Source organism: Perissodus microlepis, chromosome 12 (genome assembly GCF_051167445.1).
Source record: "Perissodus microlepis isolate ML-2025 ecotype Zambia chromosome 12, ASM5116744v1, whole genome shotgun sequence".
In the NCBI taxonomy this organism is placed as follows: Eukaryota; Metazoa; Chordata; class Actinopteri; order Cichliformes; family Cichlidae; genus Perissodus; species Perissodus microlepis.
The window spans coordinates 36,778,792-36,787,968 of NC_140472.1; the positions used below are offsets into that span (position 1 = coordinate 36,778,792).

The 9,177-nt window shown below is 46.7% G+C and overlaps 1 protein-coding gene across 5 annotated transcripts; it reads right to left on the reverse strand.

The window, feature by feature from the left end:
- Window positions 1-349: 349 nt before the first annotated feature.
- Window positions 350-8,917, reverse strand: cfap77 (cilia and flagella associated protein 77). Of its 5 annotated transcripts, none has more exons than XM_084945582.1 (8): window positions 8,832-8,917; window positions 5,567-5,665; window positions 5,043-5,155; window positions 4,398-4,500; window positions 2,669-2,894; window positions 2,486-2,585; window positions 2,276-2,377; window positions 350-1,548 (listed from the first exon to the last, which is right to left on the reverse strand). In XM_084945582.1, exons 3-8 carry the CDS (start codon window positions 5,106-5,108, stop codon window positions 1,408-1,410), a joined length of 738 nt encoding a protein of 245 aa, XP_084801708.1. In that variant the 5' UTR covers window positions 5,109-5,155; window positions 5,567-5,665; window positions 8,832-8,917; the 3' UTR covers window positions 350-1,407. The 5 variants fall into 5 exon arrangements, with proteins under 5 accessions (XP_084801708.1, XP_084801710.1, XP_084801709.1 ...); XM_084945584.1 differs by lacking the exon at window positions 8,832-8,917 and adding an exon at window positions 6,669-6,756; XM_084945583.1 differs by lacking the exon at window positions 8,832-8,917 and adding an exon at window positions 6,638-6,721.
- Between the last annotated feature and the right edge of the window lie 260 nt (window positions 8,918-9,177).

Genomic DNA, 9,177 nt, shown 5'->3' on the forward strand with positions numbered 1-9,177 from the left:
AGAAAACAGGAAGTTGTGTCTCTGTAACGGTGTGAAGCTGGCGTCGTTTAAAAGTCCGTGAGCGTCAGACCAGATTTAACCCGGAGCGCGCCATCCCTGCGTTCAGTCCGTGAACCATCAGCAGCGGTCAGGGCAGCGTGTGGAACCAGACGTCCGTCAAGACATTTTGCTCGTCGTCCACGAGGCGTCTTCAGCTCTCCACCCAAACACGAGGCAGTCAGCAGGGGAACCCACCGACCCTCCAACAGCAGAACAACACTGACAGTCAGTGCTATATATGTGGACACACAACTTTTTCTGATGTTGGTTGTGTTCATCAGCACAGTGGATTTTAAATGAAATGACGCAGTTAGAGCGCAGACAGCTTTAATTCAGTGGGCTAAACAAAAAGACGATGTTTGGAACTAAAACGTGTTTGACACGACCTCATGTCAGGCGCTCTGAAGTAATCAGACAAATGAAATGAGGGAAAATAAAATATTTGTGATTCTTGGTTGAAAACTCATTGTTGGCACTGAACGACACGCCCATCACGCCGCCTCCCCGTGTGTTACAGATGCTGTGTGTGCTTTGTTCCTTTTCTCTTCCATCATTCTGCTCGAGGCTGATGTTGGTCCAGAGCTGTGCTGACTGCAAAGTCCAGTCTAGCCTTTCTATTCGTGGGGTTTACGAGTGGCTTGCACCCTGCAGTGAACCCTCTGTGTGGATGAGCTGACAGTCGACACATTATGTCCATGTGCAGTATATAACTGTAGTTGGAACATGTTTCAGTAAACGGCTAAAAAGACAAAACTTGCCATTGTCCAAATATACATGGACCAAACTATACCTGTACACCTGCACCTAAAGGTCAAAGGTCACTCATTGCAGATACTGGTCTTCACATTTTGGACCAAGGAGAACTTCTTAAAAAGAGCACTAAAGGAGGACACTGTGAACTGAGATGGTGGCCTATGACACCACCTATCAGCCACCTATGGTGCAGTCCTGAGATCAGATCACGGCTGGTGACCTCTGGTCCTCGTAGGACGGTGGGCGGGGCAGTGTCTCACAGAGGATAATGAGTCAGGACGCCCCCCCGCGAGGGGTTCAGTAGCTCTTGTTTTTAAAACGTCTTCACAGACGTACAGCTGGCTTCTTTTCCAGTACTCAACACTCAGATCGAGGGTTTTACCTCAGCTCTGTGAAACGATTCTGGTTTGACAATCACCAGAAACAGCTCAACATTTTATTCAAGTTATCTGGTAACAGAAAAGTATCATCAGCATTTACTTCTAAGGAGAACAGAACGGGCCCCAGTACAGAGCCCTGGGGGACTCCTCTCTGACCACGTTGTTTGGAGGAATCTTTAAGTCGTCTTGCTGTGAGAACTTTTCATCTTTTATTTGCATTTGTCTGAAAACATCCTCAGAGTGGCTCCGCCCGTTTTCCACCAGGTTCTTCATGACGGGCGGTCCTCAGAACTGAACGCTGGGTTTGAGAGCGACGAGCCCCGAACGCCCGCACACGAGTCTCCTGGTCCCTGAAGGTGTCGAGAGCCGGACCGACCTGCAGAGAGCAGAGAGAGCGTCAGACGATGTTGTCATCGAGCGTGTCTGTGAACACGTCAGCCAGGTGTTACCACGCCTACACGCTAATTCACACAGAGAAACGACAGCCGATGAAGATCATCCAAAAACCACCGAGTCAGAGAAGAGCCAGTAAGTATACAGGTGTGTGTGTGTGTAGGTGTGTGCAGGTGTGTGTGAGTGTAGGTGTGTGCAGGTGTGTGTGACTGTAGGTGTGTGCAGGTGTGTGTGAGTGCAGGTGTGTGCAGGTGTGTGCAGGTGTGTGCAGGTGTGTGTGAGTGTAGGTGTGTGCAGGTGTGTGTAGGTGTGTGCAGGTGTGTGTAGGTGTGTGCAGGAGAATCTCAATACTTTTTAAAACACAATAAAAGGCAGAAATCATGACTCAGTGTGTGTGTGTGTGTGTGTATGAGTGTCCATGTGTTCCTGTCTAGCTATCTTTGTGAGGACCGAAATCTGCATTCTACCATACTTGTGAGAACCAACAGTCACTTGTGAGGACACACACACACACACACACACACACACACACACACACACACACAGGTGTCAGGGTTACAATTAGGTTATGGTCAGGTTTAGGGTCAGGCATTCATCTTTAATGGTTAGGGAAAGCATTATGTCAATGAAGGTCCTCACTAAGATAGCTGAACGGGGTTGTGTGAGTAGGTGTGTGAGTGTGTGTGCAGGTGTGTGAGTGTGTGTGTCACCTGTGCAAAGCGAGCTGGTTTGGGTGGTGTTTCTATGACCGGTAGAGATTTACTCCTCCTCAGCAGGCTGGTCCTCGTGTCAGGAATACACCCTGGTTTCATCTGCACACACACGCACGCACACACACACACACACACACGCACACACAGTGTGAACACAATACACACACACCCTGTGGGCACTCGAGCCTCTCTCTCTCTCTCTCTCACCTTGCATTTGAGGTTGTTGGTTTGATTCTTGCTCAGCTGATCATGGAGCCAGCGCTGAGCATACTGATGAGACAGGACGTCTGACATCGGAGACGACGGCCTGATGGAGACATCGATTGGTCACTGATCATTCAATATTATCGATTAGATATCATTTGATCATTGTGAAGTGATCAATTCCACCTGTTTCTGACTCCAAACGTGATGTCGGGAACCTGATCTCGGCATCGTGGAAGCAGACCATGCCGCAGTTCGGAGGCGGAGCTCTGGGCCCTCTGAGCCCGGTACTGACTCAGCTCTTTGGGCGTCACCATGCCAGACTTCACCGCCTCGCGGTTCAGAGACACAAAGTCTGCATGCTGAGTGGCAGATTCTTCCTGCCGCGGCTGAACGTTCCAGCTGGAAAGAGCTGACAGACCACAGGTGACGGGTAAGAGGACGCCCACGGGCCCAAAACCTTGGATCCGACAGGTGTGACGCTGGGTCGGGGTGAGATCGGCCAGCTTCAATCATACAGCGACACACAAAGTCCCACTTTGACACACCTGTCTCTGATGAGGGACTGCGGTTCAGCTGTGCATGAGTCACAGTTCAAAATAATCCTTCTTTATATCACTAAAGGCCCACTTTGTGCACAATGGACAACCTCTGGAAGCCTACAGAGGGGCAGAACCCGAGGTGGACTGTATTTAGTGGGCATGCAGCATCAGTGATTCAGCTCCTTATTTTAACCTCCAACCACCAGAAAATACAGAGACAGCTGTGTGTGTGTGTGTGTGTGTTTGTGTGTCTGTGTGATTGACAGATGAGAGGAGTCTTATGTTTTGTGTGTGTGTTTGACTGACAGCAGTGATTGCAGCCTGAAGGCATGTTAACTTCATGCAAACACACTCTGACAGCTGACTGCCTCACACACACACACCCCTCCTGTTAGCGTAATCCCAGCACCTCAGCGCTCAGCCTGGGTTTAGCCAATTAGGATGTGAAGCTGCAGTTCGTCCAGTGTCCACCAGGCGGTGCTCATTTGTCCTTCATGACACAAACACTGACCACCAAGAGAGCCAGCATTACAAACACACAGGGTTGTTATGACGATATATGTCTGATGATGATATGAAAACGTCTGGCGTTTCATGTTACGCTATCGTTTGTTTTGTTGTGTCGCAAAATAAACTGTTTACGGCAACATTTTTCATCGCTCTGATTAAAGTTCTCTTATACTTAAAATAACAACACTACGGACGGACGAGCCACTGTTTGTATGTGCTGCAACAACGACGGTAAACCCAGCGTGCGGCTCCGCCGTCCGCTTGTTTATTTTCCACACAAACCTTTCACAATAAAGCTGATGATCCTGTTGAGATTTTTCAAAATAAAGTGAAATGATGACAAACAGAAGGACCAGTCCAAACACATTGAGGACCTTATTCCTGAGGAGGGGCTACCCCTGTAGCACGGACATGGTTTGGTTATGAAAAGTCTGACAAGGACCAGAAAACTCTTCTACCACCTACGCAAGAGTCATGTGACGGAGTACGGCGTTTATGGATGAGAAGCAAAACAGATCCGTCAGGTGCTCCAAATACACCTTAGAGTCAAATGAACAGGCTTTTCCCCGCAGCACGCCGTGAAACAAATACTCACAAAGAAAGTGTATCGTTTCACGCATCGGTCAAAACACTCGACTCCAGGTACACGAGCTGGAAACACGTCACACAGGTCGAGGTGCCCGAGATTCACAGAATTTACAGAAAATCTAAAATATTTGTGAAAAATATTGTTGTCGGGACAATAAATGTCTTATTTTGGGACATGAGATTTTGGTTATATCGCACAGCCACACACACACACACACACACTATAACTGTCAGTGTGCTAATACTGTAGTGTGTTTACAGTGGGTGGGGCTTACCTTCGGCCACGCCTCCATCCCTCAGCAAGTTACTGCTGGTTCCAAAAGTGAAGTCCGGACCAGGAACGGCAAAACCTTTGGACCGCGAGCGCCCAAGAGGCGCCTGCACACAGGAAGTTTGATGACATCATCATGTTTTCTATCAGCACTCTTCCTTTAAACTGGACATGGCCATATTTGCATAAAGAGGTGGAGCTAAACGAGAAGCATCGCCCTCTATTGGTGTTAACTACAGCCATCTATTATTTACAGTCTGTTGTTTCTCAGATCAAACTTTAGAAAATGATAATAAATTATTTATTTTTCTGAATGAATGAAAAATGAATGAATTTTGTTTGTTTTTCAGATATTTTAAGCAAACGTCTAACTTCAGAAACATTTTTCACCAAATAAACACAATGACAACAAAAACCTGTTTCATTAACCCGAAAGCATCCGACACATGACCCAGGAGAACGCCAACACACCAGCCCTGATTGGATCATGACCATTATTGCTACTATTATTATTACTGTACTATTGTTATTAACATTAGTAGTTGTAGTATTGGAGCGACCCAAACGTTCAGAATCAGTAAAAACAGCCTGCAGTGGATCAGCCAATCACTGACCTCCCAGCTCCCCTCCCAGCTCCCCCCCCAGTTACCTTGATTAGCAGCGGGTCGGTCAGCATCGAGCGTCTGACCACACCCACCCTCGGTGACGATGACATGCTTCCTGTCAGAGGATGAAGATCAAAGCAGGCGTGAAGATTTGATTCTGAGGAACGAAAACAAGAAGAAACAGTGTGAGTGTGTGTCTGTGTGTGTGTGTCTGTGTGTGTGTGTGTCTGTGTGTGTCTGTGTGTGTGTCTGTGTGTGTGTCTGTCTGTGTGTGTGTGTCTGTGTGTGTGTGTGTCTGTCTGTGTGTGTCTGTCTGTGTGTGTGTGTGTCTGTGTGTGTGTGTGTGTGTGTGTCTGTGTGTGTGTCTGTCTGTCTGTGTGTGTCTGTGTGTCTGTCTGTGTGTGTCTGTGTGTGTGTGTCTGTGTGTGTGTCTGTGTGTGTGTGTGTGTCTGTCTGTCTGTCTGTGTGTGTGTCTGTGTGTGTGTGTGTCTGTGTGTGTGTGTGTGTATGTGTCTGTGTGTGTGTCTGTTGAAGGTTAAATCTGAGGTAAAAACATCATCTCACCCACCTGAGTTCTGCTCCGTGTCCTGCGGAGTTGAGCTGACACGTTGCTATGGTAACGGGACGCTAACTGTGTCACTCAGAGCATGCGCAGTACGGAAGCTCCCTAAAAGGTGAAAAAGCACGAGGTGAAGGGACGTAGGCGCTGTGGGCGTGCCTCCTATCTGATCAATAACGACACGTCACCGTGAGCCAATAACTGATCCGTTAAACACTCGTGAATGACTTTACCGAGCAGACGTGACACCGTGTCCTCAGGGTTTGCTACACTTTTCATTTCTATGCGTTACCACGCCCTCCTGTGGCTCCCACATGAACTGCATCTGACTCAGTGACTATTCAACCACCGACTGCTGCAAACATGACGTCATTTCACTGCTCAGGGAGACGTCCACGCGCTGTACGACTGACATCTCAGCGTTTCCTGCTCTAACGCACACGTGCTGTGTTGTGACGTGTTCCTCTTTGCCCTGACTGCTTTAGAAACTCTTCCTGCTGTCCATCAGGCATCTGAACCACACAGGATCTTGGATGTTCAGAGAGACCCGTTATCTGGTGTGACGGACCGAGCAGCGAAGCAAACTTAGGCACAGCTTAAAATCCAAAATATATATATTTTTTTAACCCATAAACATAATTGGTTAAATCATGCAGAAAGGATCAAAGTCTTGGGCCCATAAAACAGGTCAAAATAACAGAACTCTGCTCAAAGTTAACAAACAAACTGACCTCACTTAATAACGAGACAAAGCGAAACTTAAATAGTGGCTGACCAGCCCACAAAAAGGGGTAAAACACACAAAACCTAACTGAAACTAACATAATGAACTCCAATTCCCTCCCATGGTCCCGAGTGATGGAATGAGCCAATTTGCAGCTTTCCATCAAGGCTTGCTCCGCCCCTTTTCCGCCCCTTTTCCACCTCTTGGCTCTTCAGTCAAGCGACTGGAGCAGCTGCAACTAAGGTAACTCAGAAAACAAAGATTAAATCATACATAACAGTGTAAACTGAAATGTGCGCACTTATTTTAGAAGGCAGTGTTATGTATCAGCCTGTACACAACATGGTGGATATTACCGCTGTGTGGCTGTGCGTGCAGCCGTCACACCTGGGCTGGACTCCACACGCTCTGTGGCCACATTCTGACCTTGAGGCCAATCTGAAGTCGCTGAACTTCTCTCATTCTTCGATGAAAGTATTCTCTCAGTTTCTGTTGCCTTGTTTCTAATAACTGCTGCAGTGTGTTAGTGAGCGTTTCAGCCTTTGTGATGTTGTTGGAAGTCTTGACCTCATGTGTCGAGCCATTAACAGCCGGGCCGATGACGCTCCAACGTCCTCCAACAGTGATCTCCTCAGAGTAAGGACAGATAAGGGTCTGTTCCCTCAGCGTTTGTTTGTGCTCCTCTCTCTGCCATCCCGTTTGACTGTGCGTGGTGGGGGCTTGTTGTGTTGTGAGCAGTGTTGGGACTAACGCGTTATTAAGTAACGCGTTACAGTAACTACGTTATTATTGTGGTAACGAGCACGGTAACTAGTTATTGTGCCAAAACCAGGAACGCGTTACTCGTTACTGGGATTTAAATAGGCTCGTTATTCATTACTTCGTGTGGCGGCTATCGCGGAGCTTCCACAGATTCAATAACATTAGCAAGTGGTGGAGGCCAGCAGGTGGATGAAGGAAAAGGGAGGCAAGAGGAGAGACGGAGCGGCCGCCAGTCCGAGAGTATCAGGTGAACTGAACTTCAGGTAAGAAGTTATGACCTGCAGTCCATCTGGGTCAGATATGAACCAAGTTTAGGTGGAGTTTATTTTCGTTATGCTGACTTTTTCGTACTGCGTGCTAGCTAGCATGACGGAGTTTCTATACAGCTGGGTGGGTGCTATGTTACTGATGTTGAACTTTATTTTGTTCATAAGGTTAATTATTAGAGTTGCCAACCGTCCCGTAAAAAACGGAATCGTCTCGTATTCAGAGAAAATATTACGCGCTTCGTATTGAGGTGAAAAGGAACAGTTTGTCCCGGACTTCAGCTACAATGAAAAAGACACAAAGCTGGATTTATTCTGTGTCTTTGCTGCACAGCTGCCTCTTCTTCTCTCATCCTCCCCCCCCTCCCTCTCCTGTTTCTACTTCAATCATGAAACTGATCAATGATCAGCTGATCGGCTTTTCTCTCTTGTTTGTTTATCGCTCACTTTGCGCCAGAAAGAAGAAACCAGCGGATGTCGCGCTAAACAACAGCAGCACGTTTAAGCTTGATCAGCTGTTGTTAGAATTTATTTAATATTAATTTCTAGTATCAGCTGATGTTTGCTGGAGCCACAGCTGTAAAGCTGCTGGTCATGATGTGGGTTTGGATATGTGGTGAGAGGGAAACATGAAGATGAAACCAGGAGATGTCCTTACTGAATCATCAGAGCTGAACAGGTGATGGAGAAACAGGTTTACCTTTTAGGTGACATGAATGAGTTGAAGGGAAGTTATGAACTGTTTCTGAGAGACAAATAACACCAGGATCCTTTTTTTTTACTTAGCTGACAGCTGGTAACTGTGCAGGGGCGGATCTAGCAAAGTGTTGCCAGGGGGCCATGTAGGGCATTAATGGGGAAAGGGGGGCACAAGGAAATACTTTTCTTTCTTATTCTCATTTAAAATGTCTCGCTTTTAACAAATAATTATCTGAGTCTTACAACAAACAATTGATAGATTGATACATATATACCATCAGAACAGTGTACATCACTGTCACAACAGCGTTTGTTTTCATTCAAAGGCTTTATGATTTTTCCTATAATGGTCAAATTCCCCAGGACGATTTTTTTTTGTCCCAGTCCAGCCCTGTATGCAGCTCATCTGCAGTCTGGTGTTACCTACATCTTCCTATTCAGAAGGCAGAATTTCCGAGTTCTGAGTACAATCAAAGCACCACGACTGCAGTTTTTGTGTTGGATGTAAAAAGCAGGCTAGAATCATGCGGCGGTCAACGACGGTCCAGGCGTGGGATTTCTCTCGTGGAAATGTGCACATTATTTTTTCCTTTCTATTGGTAGGTGGTACAGTGCACTTGTGGCAAGTAAGAAAGCTAGAAGACTGGCAAACTTGCTGGGTATCCAGTTAGCAACACATTAACAAGAGAATTCTGAGTAAAACCAAAGTTACTTTCCCTAGTAACTAGTTACTCTGAAAGTAACGAGTAACTTGAAGTAACTGAGTTACTTTTGATAGAAGTAACTAGTAATGTAACTAAGTTACTAATTTAAAGTAACTTACCCAACACTGGTTGTGAGACACTCCCACTTTTTTGCAAAGTCTTCCCGGGAGCTGAACTCCGGTCCGTTATCTGAAATCACTGTTTCAGGGATTCCAAGTCATCACTGTGATGACTGTTGCACTTCCTGTGTCTGACTTCAGCCACTCAACCTCAATGAAATTGGAATAGTAATCCACTCAGAGGAGGTCAAAGGTCCACACGTATCTCCTGCCAGGGTGTTTCTGTGTGGATGTCGTGGATCTTTGGTCTGTTGTTTCTGCTGAGTGCTGCACACATCACAGCTGTTCACATCTCAGTGATGCTCTGTGATTTCCAGGCCAAAACAGTACTTCTCTCGCTCTGCGT